Source organism: Pelophylax lessonae (genome assembly GCF_965119305.1).
Source record: "Pelophylax lessonae genome assembly, chromosome: 2".
NCBI lineage: Eukaryota > Metazoa > Chordata > Amphibia > Anura > Ranidae > Pelophylax > Pelophylax lessonae.
In genome coordinates this window covers 134000930-134017648 of record NC_138769.1, presented here as the reverse complement: position 1 = coordinate 134017648, position 16719 = coordinate 134000930, and the positions used below count along the sequence as shown (strand labels likewise).

General features: G+C 42.4%; 1 protein-coding gene across 1 annotated transcript in view; it reads left to right on the top strand.

Moving 5' to 3' along the window:
- The window catches only part of HIP1 (huntingtin interacting protein 1), a 260017-nt gene that overhangs the window by 108167 nt on the left and 135131 nt on the right, over positions 1-16719 (top strand). The window contains exons 6-7 of the mRNA XM_082244525.1: positions 5113-5189; positions 14068-14129. Coding sequence (XP_082100651.1) covers positions 5113-5189; positions 14068-14129 — 139 coding nt within the window. The remainder of the gene's footprint in view (positions 1-5112; positions 5190-14067; positions 14130-16719) is intronic.

The window sequence follows — 16719 nt, the reverse complement described above, 5'->3', positions numbered from 1 at the left end:
CTGTTATTTTGTCCAGGTCATTCTGTAGGATATCTGCTTCATGCTGTGCAGCTATTGCCCTGCCCAATTTTGTGTCATCTGCAAAAACTGATATAGAACTACTGATCCCGTCCTCAATGCTGTTTATGAATAAATTGAACAAGGTTGGTCCCAGGACTGAGCCTTGGGGGACCCCGCTTACCACCTCAGACCAGTCTGAGTATGCGCTGTTTATTACCACCCTTTGGACACGCCCTTTTAGCCAGTTCCGTATCCAAGAGCAAACCCTGCGGTCGATGCCTGCAGACCTTATTTTATAAATGAAGCGCTTGTGGGGAACTGTATCAAACGCCTTAGCGAAATCCAGGTACACCACATCCACTGGTCTCTCCCTATCTAGCTCACAGCTCACCTCCTCATAGAATGTTAAGAGATTGGTTTGACAAGAACGCCCGTTTGTAAACCCATGCTGATTACTGCTGATGATGTTGTTGTCTTTAGCAAACTCTACTCATCCCCTCCAGAAGTTTACATACTATCGATGTCAGACTAACAGGCCTATAATTTCCCGGGACATGCCTCTACCCTTTTTTGAATATCGGTATCACGTTAGCTTTCCTCCAATCCCCTGGTACATATCCTGTCATAATACTGTCAGCAAAGATCAGGAACAGTGGTCTAGATATAATCTTAGTTCTTTGAGTTCTCTCGGATGTACGCCATCCGGGCCTGGTGATTTATTTGTGTTCATTTTATCCAGCCTTTCCCTGATTTTACCCTCTGTTAGCCATAGCGGCAAGTCCTGTGTATTACTACTAACCATATAGTCGTGGTCAGTGTTCCCCTCCTTTTCCTGTGTAAAGACTGATGAGAAAAAAGTGTTCAGCACGGTTGCTTTTTCAGTGTCCTCTGTAACCATCCTCCCATCATCGTTAATTATGTGTGCAATATGCTCTGCCCTAGTTTTTTTGCTGTTGATATATTTAAAGAATTTCTTTGGATTCTTTTTACTATCCTCCGCTATTTGTCTCTCAAAGTTGATTTTAGCCATTTTGATTTCGTATTTACTTTTCTTATTTGCCTCCTTTGATTTGCCTGAAAGCCGATGCTGTGCCCTCTGATTTATATTTCTTGAAGGCCATTTTTTTCCCCCTAATAAGTTTTTTAACATTACGGTTTAGCCAGCCAGGTTTGGCTTTGTCTCTTCTAAATGTATTTCCCATAGGAATGCACTGCAAGATGCATTTGTTTAATATGTTCCTAAAGCATGCCCATTTTTCCTCCGTGGTCAGTGAACCCAGGGTTTGGTCCCAGTTTACCCTTTCCATCATTGAGCACAATTTTGGAAATTTTGCCCTTCTGAAGTTTAGGGTTCTCATGTTCCCCACTTGCCTTGTTATATTGTTATTTACGCTAAAAGTGATCATACTGTGATCGCTAGAGCCCAGGTTGTCCTGGACTTCCACCTCCGAGATTAGGTCTGGGTCATTAGTGATCAATAGATCCAGGGCTGCATTTTCTCTAGTAGGAGAATCCACCAACTGTGACATGTAGTTGTCCTGTAAGGTTTCCATGAATAGACGGGCCTTCTGTGAGTGTGTAGTCCCCACTTCCCAGTCAATGTCGGGATAATTGAAGTCCCCCAAAATGATGAATGATCCCAGTTTTGCCACTTTACCCAACAGTGATATAAATTCCAGCTCTACCTCCTCCCTTTGGTTGGGTGGCCTATAGCAAACCCCCACAATTACTTTTCCCTTTTTTTCTTCTTCCCTATGGAGTTCTACCCACACGGATTCTAACTCAATGCTCATCCCTTCCATAATATCACTCCTCTCTATCACCCTTAAATTATTCTTGACATAGAGACATACCCCTCCCCCTCTTTTTCCTACCCTGTCCTTCCGGTACACCGAATACCCTTGGATATTGGCCAGCCAGTCATGTGAGGGGTCGAACCAAGTTTCCGTTATTCCCACAAGGTCTATGTCCACCTCATGTACTAACATTTCCAACTCATCCATTTTATTAGCTAGGCTCCTGGCATTAGCATATACCCCTCTTAGTTTTATGGAAGTTGATCGTGAATGGTGATTATGTTTATTCCTGTTAGGTCTGAGGTTTTCCCGCACAGACCCCCCAAATGACATTATGGAACTACTGTCGCTGCTGACTCTACTACTGCCTTTTGTCCTTTGCTCCCTCCTGACTTACTCTACTTCTGAGCCCTCCCCTCCCGTCTCCTAGTTTAAAAGCTCCTCCAACTTGGTGGCCATCTTTCTCCCCAAAAAAGCTGTACCATCCCCATTAAGGTGCAGCCCATCCTTACTAAAGATCTGGTAGCCAACTGAGAAGTCAGCCCAGTTCTCCAGGAACCCAAACCCCTCCTTCCTAAACCAATACCTCAGCCACTTGTTAAGTTCCCTAAGCTCCTTCTGCCTCTCCTGTGTGGCTCGAGGTACCGGCAGTATTTCAGAGAAAACCACCTTGGAGGTCCTATTCCTCAATCTATTCCCTAAGTCCCTGAAATTGTTCTTTAGGATCCTCCACCTTCCTTTTACTTGGTCATTAGTGCCCACATGCACCATGACCGCTGGGTCATCTCCAGCCCCGCCCAATAATCTGTCTACCCGATCCGCGATGTTCCGAACTCGAGCGCCCGGTAAACAACATACTGTCCGGCTACCGCAATCTTTTCGACAGATTGCCCTCTCTGTCCTCTTGATGATTGAGTCCCCAACTACCACAACCTGTCTAACCTTTCCTGAATCTCTGCCCCCCTTCTTCCTAGAGCCGCCACTCCCCTGGCAGCTGGGGGAGGGCGCCTGCTCCAGCACTGCCACCCCTGAGCTGATATCCCCCTTAACCTGCAGCTTGGCAAATTTGTTAGGGTGTACCAACTCAGGACTGGCCTCCCTGACACTCATCCCTCTACCCTTTCTAACGGTCACCCAACTGCCTACCTCTGATGCCTGCGTCTCCTCTACTCCTCCCTCCTGATGGGTAATGTCCAAGCTCCTTTCCAGGTTGTTGATGCTACGCAGTGTTTCCACTATGTTTTCTAGATCCAGGATCTGGGCTTCCAGAGAAACAAGTCGCACACATCTTGCACAGCAGTATTCGCCCTCGATTGGTTCATCAAGGAACGCATACATGGAGCAAGAATTAGATTAAAAGTTTATTACAAAAGTGATATCTCAGCAGGTGTACTATTTATTATTATTTACAATTTAAAGCAGATCTTGGATATCTCTGTAGACTACACTGCAGCTAAGCAATACAGCCTGATCCAGGGCACACCCTAACCTCTAACTGGACCTTGGGGAGCAGCAGCAAACTGGTGAGGTCATCCCTGTGCTCTCCCTTTCTGTAAGCATATTTATATGTGCACTGTGCAGTGCCCTGACCAGTGTTGCCAACCTACCAGATTGAAAATTGCTGACACGACACCCAAAATTTACTGACACCACCAAGTTTTTACCGGCATTTCCAAATGTTACAAAAAACAGTTTTAAGTGCAAATTTCAGTATTTAGGCTAAAAACATGCTAATATGCATTTAGCAAAGTGATTTAAGGAAGATTATAAGGCAAAAAACACATTACTTATTTTATTTTCAATATAGTAAATGCGTAGCTCAGGAAAAGGACTGAAATTAGAATGGGTGCACACACACGACATTGACTCATATGGTGACACTGACAGCCGTGTGCGGCAGCACAGATAATGATGACACCTCACCAACACGACACGTCCCCTCCTGAGTCATAGTGACAGTCTTGCTCTCCACGCCAGGTGGTCCCTTCAGTCTACTCCAGTCCCAACAGCACTTACAGTCCCACTCTCCGTTCGTTTGCCTTGCTCCCATCCTGTAGACCCACACATGAGGCTCCAGCCGCTCTGCTCCCGTTGCACCATGACATTAGATGACACAGTCAGCCCTGCAATACCGGCTCCATCCGAACACACTGTAGAAGGCACTTGGATGGTCTTGCGCAGTTCAGAGCCGAACATCACTGCCATCATTTTTACTGGCAACCTTTTTCTGTCACTGGCATTTACTGGCAAGAGAAAAGTGTCTGTTTTTTACTGGCTGCCAGTAAAAATACTGACAGTTGGCAACAGAGATGTATAGTAACTAAGTAGAATTACTTCACTACTGTACTTAAGTACCGAAAGGCGGTATCTGTACTTTCATAGAGTAGAATCTTTTTCTCCTACTTCCACTTTTACTTCACTACATTTTTTTCAATGATTTCAATACTTCTACTCCGATATTTTTTTTGTGCTACATAGTTACTCGTTACAGTTATAAAAATTACCACTGCCAGAACAGTAGATGGCAGGTTTCATGAAGCTCAAAACATGGGTATTATCAGCGCATACGAAAATAAATGCTACTGTATGTATAAATAAAAGCTGCATTTGAAATAATAAAAAACAATATGATGTTCAAACTTTTGACTTCTTTCTTTAATAACTACATAACCCAGTACTTGTACTTTTACTTTCAGTACTTGAGTAGCAATTTTTTTTCCAAAACTACTGGTACTTTTACTTTCAGTACTTGAGTAGCAACATTTTTAAAAAAACGACTTGCAATACTTAGGTACAAAAAATGTTGAATACTTTAGTACTTCTACTCAAGTCACTTTTTGATCGAGCACTTGTATTTTTACTCAAGTATGGGTTTTGAGTACTTTATACAACTCTGGTTGGCAACACTGACCCTGACTGGCTCGGAGTATTGCCTCTCCCTGTTTGAATTCTGCTTTTCTAAAAGAGACCCCAATCTTTTGCATATTCTTTGGCAACTCTAATTATTCAATACTATGCAATCAAATTATTTAATACTATGCAATGGATGACAGAAGGATAAAATCCAGACAGTCAGGAATGTATACTAATTTTATATAATTATTTTCTAATGAACACATAATTGGATTAAAATGTGTTTTTCATCTCCCAGGAGTTACGTTTTAATGATCACATTTTTTCTTCTTCATGCTTTATTCTCTCTCTCTCACTTTTCGCTATTTCAACATCTTCTTTTGTTCGGCAGATCTAAATAAAATCTTTAATATTGTTCCTCCTATGCACAATATTTAACCATTTTTCTGTTTCCCGTGCCTAGAACCCTCGTTTCCCGGGCAACCTTCAGATGACTGATAGACAGCTGGATGAGGCTGGAGAGAATGATGTCAATAATTTGTAAGTTTCATTTCTACCTTGAATATATTTGCTCAGGGCTTTTTTTCAGTGGGAACGCAGGGGAACAGCACTGAATGTATGTAATTGCAAGGTGTGCTAGGGTGTACTGAAGGGTTTACTGATGCTGGCTGCTGGGGGGTCTATTGTTGCTGGAGGGGGGTCTATTTTTGTGTGGTGGCTTATTGTTGCTGGAGAGGTCTATTATTGCTGGTGGGGGATCTATTGTTGCTGAGGGGTCAATTGTTGTTGGAAGGAATCTACCGTTGAGGGAGGGGTCTATTGTTCCTGGCTGCTAGGAGATCTGTTCTTGCTGCGGGGGGGGGTCTATTGTTGCTGGGGGGATATTTTGTTGCAGGGGTCCTATGTTGTTGGTGTGGTGTGGTATGGTATATGATGTGGTGTAGTATAATGCTGCTGGCTGCAGGGGATCTATTTTACTAAAGATAAAGTATAAGATCAGCGCAAGTCTCCCTAATCAGCTGCTAGCAAATGAAGTACACAAATCCTCGAACACAATCACTTAAAAATTTGCAGAGCTAAAAAAAACGTGAAATACAAAGAATAAAGTTCATTGATCAAAATGTCCAAATGTCCATAAAAATTAACAAAAAGCAAAATAAAATTCATAAATAAATGGAGTCATATGGGTGGGGGTCCAAGTGAAACCTGAAGTCACAATTATTCGCAATGGATGTGAGTTCCTCCCAAAGATTATATCTGCGGGAAAACATGAAAGGAAAATAATGACCATATCATGGTGCACTATCATAAACTGTAGATGCAATACGGACAGGGGGAGGGTGCACCTGTGTTGAAAAAACATATACCTATGTGTGCTCAACTCCTTCATCCCTCATGCAGTGCAAACTCACCAGATACTGGAGATAAAAGCTCTTTTAATCTCCAGTGTTTGTTCAGCAACCATGGTATCCACATGAGAAACCAGGCATTAGTTCAGCATGACAATCCATCCATCCCAGTTCTGAATCTTCCATTTCTCTCCAGATGTAAGTCAAATACTGAATGTATGTAATGGCAAGGTGTGCTAGGGTGTACCGGAGGGTCTACTGATGCTGGCTGCTGGGGGAATCTATTGTTGCTGGAGGGGTCTATTTTTGTGTGGTTGCCTATTGTTGCTGGAGAGGTCTATTGTTGCTGGGGGATCTATTGTTGCTGGGGGGGGGTAAATTGTTGCTGCAAGGGATCTACCGCTGAGGGAGGGGTCTATTGTTCCTGGCTGCTGGGAGATCTGTTCTTGCTGCGGGGGGTTTATTGATTTCTGGGGTGATATTTTGTTGCAGGGGTCCTATGTTGTTGGGGTGGTATATTGCTGCTGGCTGCAGGGGATCTATTTTACTGCTTTCCTTTTCATTACCAAATTCCATACAAAATGCTTAATACGACATTATGATACTTGGCTCTGAATTCTCCAAATGAAGCTGTGCTGGGAGGTGGGTATGGGGTGTAACCAAGGGATGGTGCTCGCAGGTGGGTAGGGGGTGGAGACAAGAAGTGACTCAGAAGGGGGGAGTTTCAGCACCAATTGTCTGAGAAAAAAAGCCATGCATTTGCTTAATATAAAACTTCTTTATACTCTGCTTAAACTATGACAATGGCTTGCCAGACATGATACTCAATCTTTTATTTTTTAAGAGGTAATAACCCCCAAATAACATTTATTCTGTTGCAGCTTACCAAAGATGTGATGACTGCATTAGTTTCCTTTTTTAGGCTTTGTTTCCTTTATTTTCACCTGGCGATCCTACCATTTATTTTTTAACTTCTTTAACAGACTAAGTCACAGGTGTCAAACACAAGGCCTGCGGGCCAAATACGGCCCCCCAGGCCATTTTATGTGGCCCTTGCACCTCTCCTGCAACTGCTGCACCCCCCTTGTCTCTGTAGTTGGAAGCAGACAGGACAGAACTCCTTTGCCATATCCTGCACCTCTCTGTGCAGCTGCAAAAAGGCTCATCTTTGCCTCCCCCCCTTCTCAGCAGTCCACAGCAGAGAGGAGGGCAGAACTACTCCTACAGATCCAGCACCTCTCTGTGCAGCTGCAACACCACCTTGCCTCTGCCTCCCCTGGTCTCAGCATTTAGTAGACTCTGGAAGCTGACTCCATTCCTCCTCTGGTTCTCCTCCAGACCCTGCACTTCTTCCCAAATCCACCCACATCTTCTTCCTGGCAGCAGAACAAGGTAAGGGGGTGCATTGTGAAGTAGGGAAGGGTGGGTGACTCTAGACTTCTGATGGTGGGGTGTTCTTGACATCCCATGTAAGGGCGTAAGGGGCGCGTGGTGCTCTGGACATCTAATCCTACAGATATAATCGGCCCTTTGAGGGCAACCATAATGCTGGTGCGGCCCGCGGTGAAATTGAGTTTGACACCTCTGGACTAAGTTGTCTAGCAAAAGTGGCAGTTAGAGGGTTGAGGTAAACCATTTAACACTAAATGGTATGAAAAAACCCACGCTTTGGATGATATAAAAGAAATAACCAAAAGCAGCTGCTGTTCACACAAAGGGGATATAAAGCTAAACAAATATTAACCGCTTGCCGACTGCGCACAGTATATTTACTGCGGCAGTCGGCCCCGGCCAGGCAGAGTGACGTAGGTCTACGTCGCTCGCCTGTCACTCCTTCCAGAGCCAATAGCGGGCGGGCGCGCGCCCGCCGAGGCGCGCGCCCGCCTCGGCTCGTTCACGGAGGAGTGCGGGAGTGTGACTGGCGGACCCGATGTCCGCCGGTCACACTACGATCGCCGCTACAGCGGGAGAAAGACAGAGCGGCTTGTGTAAACAAGCCACCTGTCAGTTCTCCCTGTGTAAAAGTGAAGATCAAACAGTTCTACTAAAGTGAAGATCAAACAGTTCTACTATGTAGAACTGTTGATCTTTGTTTTTACACTAGTAGACCTGTCCCTACACAGTTAGAATCACGCCCCTAGGACACACTTAACCCCTCCCTGTCCAATACTGTTAACCCCTTCCCTGCCAGTGTCCTTTTTGCAGTAACAGTGCATATATATAGCACTGATTACTGCAGTAATGTCACTGGTACCCCCAAAAGTGTCAAAAATGTCAGTCAAGGGTCCGATCTGTCCGCCGCAATGTCGCAGTACCGCAAAAAAAAATCGCAGATCGCCGCCATTACTCGTTAAAAAAAAAAACACCAAAAATGACAAAAATCTTTCCCTTTGTTAGTAAACGCGATAACTTTTGCGCAAACCAATCAAAATACGCTTTTTGCGATTTTTTTTACCAAACATAGGTAGCGTAAAACAAATTGGCCGAAAATTTTAAAAAATTTTGATTTTTACATTTTTTTTTGGGGGAATTTCATATAAAAAAAAGTGAAAAATATTGTTGTTTTTGCAAAAATTACGCTCTTTTTTTGTTTATAGCGCGTGATCAAAAAATCGCACAGGTGATCAAATACCACCAAAAGAAAGCTCTGTTTGTGGGAAAAAAAGGACGTGAAATTCGTTTAGGTACAGCGTCGCACGACCGCGCGATTGTCCGTTAAAGTCACGCAGTAAAAAATCGCAAAATAACCCCTGGTCTTTTAGCAGGAAAATCCTCCGGTGGTAAAGTGGTTAAGAGCGCTTGCTATATGAGTACATGAATGAATAAAAAGTGACTATAATGCTAAAACTACATTACCAAATGTATATAATCCATTGGATTATTTATGGACTTTTTTTAATGGTGAGCTTTTATTTAATTATATAAAAACATTATCCTAATAGGAAAAAAAAAACAGGCCAAAAAGCGTTAGCTGGAGTTCAAATTGTATTTGTTAAGCTGGCTTTACACTAGTAGAAGTTCTTTTGATATTCTTAGTTTTAAGAATGTTCAAATTTTTAATCGTTAGTGGGGTCAAGTCGATGCTTGTTTTTGACCGCAGTGATGAGATAATTTGAAGGAGCAGGATGGAAAACAATGTCGTTTGTGTTTGTAAAATTACATTCATTCCAAAATTGAATGTTAAAAACAAACATTTGTCAAGTCATTAAATGTACTGGGAATTTTCCTACAAACATTGGTTGGAAAATCTACTAGTGTATAGCCAATTTTAGCCAAGTCCATGTTAATCTGCTAATCCATTTTACGCTACATTTTCCCCCAGACTGACAATGCTGCTATTCCAAGGTCTCTCTGTTGCTCCTCCATCCTGACTTGAGACACCCTAAGGCCCCTTTCACACAAGCGGACCGTTCAGATCTGCCTGTCAGTTTTTTTTTTGGCAGATCTGAACGGACGCCCCATGCATCTCTATGGGGCATCGGATGTCAGCGGACATGATCCGATCCGTCAAATCTGTACTGGGTTTCCATCCATCCAGCAGATGGGATTGGATGAGAATAGACAGGTGGTCCGTTCCCATCCGATTCCCCCATAGAGAACAGCGGGGACCTGACAGCTCTGTCTCCGCACACAGAGCTGCCATCTGCCTGCTCAGCGGGGGGATTGGCGAATCAATCCCCCGCTGAGAAAAACGCCAACGGACTCCACTGTGTGAAAGGGGCCTAAAACAGTGTTACTGGCTGGATCACTACATGTAAATAAAGGGAAAAATCTGAAAACAAAACAAATGCAGCCTCCACATTTATGAATTTGTAACCTAAAATATATAATTTTCTTGTTTTTGGATTTAATAACAATTTACAATTATGATTTATTATTAGTTGAGTGTTACTTTACAATACCAGTATATTTAATGTCATACTTCCCCAGAAGCCAGTCCTTAGTGTCAGCATGTAAGCAGAAACATAAGTAATACAAGCTGTGTATGAGAACACCTTTTTTATAAATTATTTAAAGTAGAAATAAACCCTCACAAATGGTTACTTAGTTGTGTAGCTGAACTGAGCAAGCGCTGTCACCCTAAGGCAAGAAGTGTCTGTGATCTAACTGATGGGATTTCTTTGAAAGCAGGTCATTAAAAAAAAGAAAAGAGGAATATATTGTTTTACAATGCAGGAACCTGTACAACATATTGGGTTTTATTGTTTGTGTTTAGGCTCCATTCACACCTGTGCACTCCAGAATCGCGGGTGATTCAGCCCACTATTCCAGAATCGCGGCAAAAGGCGTGACACATTTGCAATGCCATTACTTCTAATGGCACCCCAATCGCAGTGCGATTTTGTACGGTTGTCACGCAATAAATTGTGGCAAATCGCAATGTGCAATGCTGTGGCCCAAAAAAAGCTCCTGCTCATTTTTGAGCAACAAGCATTGCGATTTGCTGTGATTTCAGCACAATTTATCATTCGACAACCGTGACAAAATCTTGCATTGATTGGGGTGCCATTAGAAGTAATGACATTCCACAGACGTCCCACGTTTTGCTGTGATTCTGCCAGAATGCCCAGGTGTAAATGGAGCCTTAAAGAGGAGCTCCAGTCTCCCCCCCCCCCCCCCCAAAAAAAAAATGTAAAAGTCAGCAGCTACAAATACTAGTAGTGTAAGCTCACCTTTATACAAAAAATTAAATGCTAAACTAACACTGTACACCCCCTCCCCTGGCTGCACTTACCTCCATAAATAATTTTAATGCCCATGCAGCTGGGGAAAGGGTCCAGGGATTTGAAAGCCATGATCAACTTCCCCTTCTCTTTTTAGGAACATTAGGGTGGATCAGAGCAATTCTGGTTGGTTGAAGTGGTCATGTGATCAATCAAAATTGCTCTAAACCATCCTGGAAGAAGACTGCAGCTTTCAAAACCCTAGACCCTGCACTAGCTGTGTGGACAATGAAAGCTAATCATCTACAGAGATAAGTGCAGTGGGGACCGCCTTTTCATTTTTTTAATGAAAAGGTGAACTTACACTTTAAACTATATGCAAAGATTTTTTTTTTTCTTAGAGTAAGGCTGGCCATACACTATACAATTTTCTTATTCAATTTCCTTTAGATTTACCTTAAACTATGTAGTGCAGGGGCCTTCCTGATTGCATACAAATTGAAAGTGTTTAGGTTTGACCCTATATTACATGGTTTTGGTAAATCTAAAGGAAAGTTGAACAAGAAAATTGTATAGTGTATGGCCAGCCTAAGAAAGGTTTGGAACCCCTGTCTTTTTTTAAAAAAGTGAAGGGAAAGTCTAAAATTGGATAGTTGTGATCAGAAGGAGGAGAAACCTTTCAGTTTGGACATCTGTTCCAGTGACAACTGTTTAAGAGGGGAATTACATCATTTGTAGAGGGTATCTTTAATTATTTTATTTTATATTATAATGATTCAAATTTCATTATTTGTTTATTTATTACAGGTATTTGTTAGGCCCCAACAGATTTAAGCAGTGTTTTACATATGTATATTGTACATTCACATCAGTCCCTGTCATCACAGGGCTTGCAATCTAAGGTTCCTAACTGACATTCATATATACACATTTTAGGCTAATTTAGACAGGAGCCAATTCACCTACCTGGATGTCTTTAGAGCACAGTTTCTCAATCAGGGTTCCTCCTGAGGTTGCTAGGGGTTCCTTGAACAATAGGCAATTTCTGCCTCTCCGATAAGTTTCCAATTGCACCATTGTTCCTTTTAACAACCTGTAAGAGGGTAGATCTTCCCAATGATGACAAGAGTAAGGAGCATTCTTCCCACTGACTGTCACACTAATGTGTCATGAGTTGTAGATGTTCCCCGAGACCAGAAATTTATTTCAAGAGTTCCTCTGTGTTGAAAAGGTTGAGAAAGGCTGCTTTAGAGTGTGGGAAACCAGAGTACCTAGGAGTAACCCATTCAGGTAGTGCTGTGGTTGGGATTTGAACTGACGGTCCTAGTGTTGCCAGAATATGTTGCATTCCCTGGACCAGAGGTGAGGGAAGAGGGAAAATCACAAGAAAAACATTATACAAACAGCAAAAAATAAACGGACGGGGGTTTGAACCCTACTCTACTTTTTCCCGAACAACATACCCGTGTTTACCCGAAAATAAGACAGGGTCTTATATTAATTTTGGCTACAAAAATCATACTAGGGCTTATTTTCAGGGGATGTCTTATTTATTTACAGTATGTACAATGACGATCTCAAAGTGATTGTAACCCTAAAATAAATAAATATTCTGATGCTTTAAAGCATGATAGACAGCACAGTGCTTGTGCTGTGTCATTTAGCCCTCTCTGCCCCGGTTCACACTTGTGCGTGTGCGGGGTTCGCATGTAATATCGGAGCGCACTGCTCCGACATTACATGCGATCGGCTGTGCGGTGCGAGTTTAGCCATACACTTTGTATGGCTAAATTCGCACCGCAGCCGCACCAAACACGCACAGGACCCTTTTTTCTAGCCGCATCAGGATCGGATCGCACAGCGGTTCACACTTGTGCGATCCGATCCTGTGCGAGCTGCACGATCGCACTGCGATATGCGATCAAACTGGGGGTGTCGTTAAGATTACATTGACACCCCCAGCGTATCGCATATGGCAGTGTGAACTGCCGGGGGTGCGTGTGCGATGCGGGAACAGGCTGCGAATTCGCAGCCTTCCCGCATCGCATATATGTGAACCGAGCCTCTATGTTCTAAAAACCTGTAAATAAAAAATTAAAATGTTAAAAAAAGTTCTCTCCCCCTCTCAGCTCAGAAGTCAGCAATTATGACATTCTGTAATCCCAAAAATAAACCTTGGATAAAGTCATTGTAAAATTATGTAATCTATTTTGTAAAAAGATTATGTAATGTGCAGTGTGTCTCCTTTTGTAATTTTATTGTGGAAAATATCTTATTTACAGCACTGCTGGGCACTCATGTGACCCTCCGGAGCTCTACTTTCCCTCTCCGAATACTGCAGACGGAGGGGCTGAGATCAAGGATTTTAATAGGGCTTATTTTCAGGATAGGGCTTATATTGCAGGCATCTCTGAAAATCATGCTAGGTCTTATTTTCGGGGTAGGGCTTATTTTCAGGGAAACAGGGTAAAAGGTTTTGACCGTATATATGCCTAAATGGATATCAGGTTTTTGCCATCAGGAGAGTGAAAGATAACATAAATGTAGCCAAATAATTCAAATACTTTCAAGCTAGAAAAATAAACTTTAGGCTCTAAACATGTTTCACCCTTCTTTCCAATGAGAGAGTTTAATTTGCCCATCATCAACTATCTCATGGCTGGCAACCTCCACACAATATTCATAGTTCTTAGTGTCAGCATTTACTTATGTAATTCCCAATGGAATGTGTATGTTATATACACACAGACGAAGTTACCATGCCCTAGTTTTACATTAGGAAATGCTGACTTACAGTGCTTAGAGGGAGTTACTTATTCTTTATCACTATGAGATAAAGTGAGGAAGGATACAGATTAAACGACATTATGACCTGGAATTGTTATCCATCTTTTTTGCATTGAACACTTTATATTTGTTTTTCTAGACCATCATCTATCTCACATCCATTGGTCTGGTTTTTGTAATTCAATAAATGCTATTGATTAAATTATCTTGGCCACTTTATAGTGTACCAAGAAGTATCAGATGTCTGTTTTGTCACTTACGATGTTTATTTATTACTATACTCAGGATGAAAGTCTTAGTCAATAGTGTGGGAGGGCAGGTAAAGTAGCATGCACAGGGGCTGATAAATAAAAATTAGAGCAAAATAAAGCTATAACGCACATTAACTAGTGAAATCAAACAAAAGATCTGACTGGTTGCTGCTGATTTTTTTTTGTTTTGGGAGCATTAACTAAGAGCATCCTAATTCCATGCAGATCTTTATCTGTAAGTGCGAGGATTTATCTTTAAGGTCATGACCGTTACAATTTGATGCATTCTAGTACACTATCTAGTTTGGCTGTATTGGTGGAAGCTTCTTGGTTTGCTCATTTTCTTTTATCATTTGATCCTATTCAGTTTTCAACTCACTGTGGAGATTTTTGATTACATGGAATGGGAACTCAATCTGTTTCATGCAGGTAAGTGTCATATTTTCTTTATAAATTATATCTGTATAATTTGTTTATGACATTTTTTGTTTCGCAGCACTGACAAGAATAAAAGAGTTGTCAATGTTGCAGGATCAATCCGCCTTAGCATCTAGTGGTGTACAATGAAAACAGTCCTTTAATTAACCATTTCCTGTTGAAAGTGTATGTTAAGACAGGCCTCTTTTTTACTTCTGGATTTTTTTTCTGTCTGCATCTCCTGAGGAGATTTTTATCCCCACTATTGGTCATGGTGATCAATATCTCCAGTACGGAAAGTGATGGGAAACATTTTAAGTTGTCACATGAATGGGGGGGGGATCTGTTAAAGAGATGATATTATCTTACTTCCTGCTCTGGTTTTAGAATATGGAAGTAACGGGAAATTGCTCCCACTGGGATTTATCTCAGGGGGAAAAGACACATTTTGCTTTCCAGGGCATGGTCCAATGGAGGTTGTTACTTCATAAATTTGTAAGAAGAGAAGATAAAGTTTTAATTCCATCTTGGACATTGAAATATTCAATTAGAAGACCTTAATGCTTTTGTGACCAGAGGCCAATGATACATTGATACTAGGGCCATATTTAGCAGCATCAATATAGAAACCTTGAAACGTGAAGCTGTGAACTGTAGCAGTGTAGGACTTGTGATGTTGAGGAGATCAGGTGCTGGGGGGGAAATTGAAGTCAAGTTCTTCTTTCACAGACTGACATGCAGTGCAGATACGTGAATGCAACGCATAGCGGATTGTCAGCACTATCCCCAGCCCACCTCACAATAAGTCCTGCTCCTTTTAGAACTGCAGGGCAGCTCCGCCATTGGCTAATGGGGAGACACGTGAGCAAAGAGGTGGGAAAGTTTGCCTGGTTACCTGCTTTCCTCAGTGACGAGCACAGCACTAGAATACAGGTGAGGTGCCTGAATGAAGAAAGGCTGTCTTAGGTAAATAAATCACAGCCAGCTAAGATGGAGTCAGCCAGTCTAGAGACCAGGAGGAGCACTGTTGCTGGAGGCTGTACCTAGAGAGTAGGCAGAGGGCAAGAGTGAGTGCCACACACTAAAATCTCACCATTTCTTTATCTTGTCCCGCTTTCATGGTCCACTGCCACACTGACACCATCCACAGCCCTACTGACACCGTCCACAGCCCTACTGACACCGTCCACAGCCCTACTGACACTGTCCACTGCTCTACTGACACCATCCACTGTCACACTTTCACCATCCACAGCCCTATTGACACCGTCCACTGCTCTACTGACACCGTTCACTGCCCCACTGAAACTGTTCACTGCTCTGCTGACACCGTCCACAGCCCTACTGACACCGTCCACAGCCCTACTGACAATGTCCACTGCTCTACTGACACCATCCACTGTCACACTTTCACCATCCACAGCCCTATTGACACCGTCCACTGCTCTACTGACACCGTTCACTGCCCCACTGAAACTGTTCACTGCTCTGCTGACACCGTTTACTGCCCTACTGACACCATGCACTGCCCTACTGACTGACACTGTCCACTTCCAAGGTAGGCTAAATTTTTACTTTCACAGTGACATTTGTTTTAATCTAAGCATATTTTATGGGTAAAGAAAGCATTTGTTTTATTTAACTATGCCCCGTTTAAGACCTTCTCACTGTTAATGCAAATTGGCAATACACACTGGTCACCATCATGAGCATTACTACTCGCCTTGGGGCCCAAAAAAGGTGTCCCAGGTCTTTTACAATCTTACAGTGTATACTACAAAAAAAAAAAAAAAATTCTGTGTGTTGCTAAAGTGTTTGGGTTTTGCTTGAAGAAAAGGTGGCAACCCTAGCCGCCTTGTCAGAAGAAAGCAGCATCGCTTAATGAGGCGATTTCAAATCTCCCCTCCGTGGTGGATTAAGAGGGGCGCCGCCAGGAAGGAAGAAGAGTGTACAAAAGCAGGCCTTATTAAAGACTGCTTCTTGGCTCACTTCTTCTTTCCCAGTGGTGCCCCTTCTAATCCGCTATAGAAGTGAAGTTTGAAATTGTCTCATAAAGTGCTGCTGCTTTCTTCTGGTGCCGCAGCTAGGGTTGCCAGCCACCTTTTCAAGCGAAACCAGAACATTTTAGCAGAATTTTTTTGGGGGTTTTAAATTGTCTCATTCAAACCTCACCTACACAGTGATTGTGTAGGCCTTCATGACACATGTGTAGCAGGTCACTATTACCAATGCCTAATATACATAATATATTTATATTTCTACCATATTATGGCTTACTTATCTATTTATTATACTTGAACTTTTCTCTCTGGGCAGGGAGCTTACCCTAATGTTTTGTCTCAAAATACAACCGTACAGATCCAACTCAATTATCATATGTAGTGACTTCAATGAGGTCATTGACCGCTCAATAGATTCCCCCAATAAAACGTGCAAAACCTTTATCCTCACTATCATGCTTTTATCACAAGAGGATTTCTTTGACGCACAGAGATGCATTCACGGAAACGGGAGAGATTACACATTTTACTCAACCTCCCATCAAGTGTATTCTAGAATAGATCTCTTCCTGTTTGACAAATACACCCTACAACGGATTACC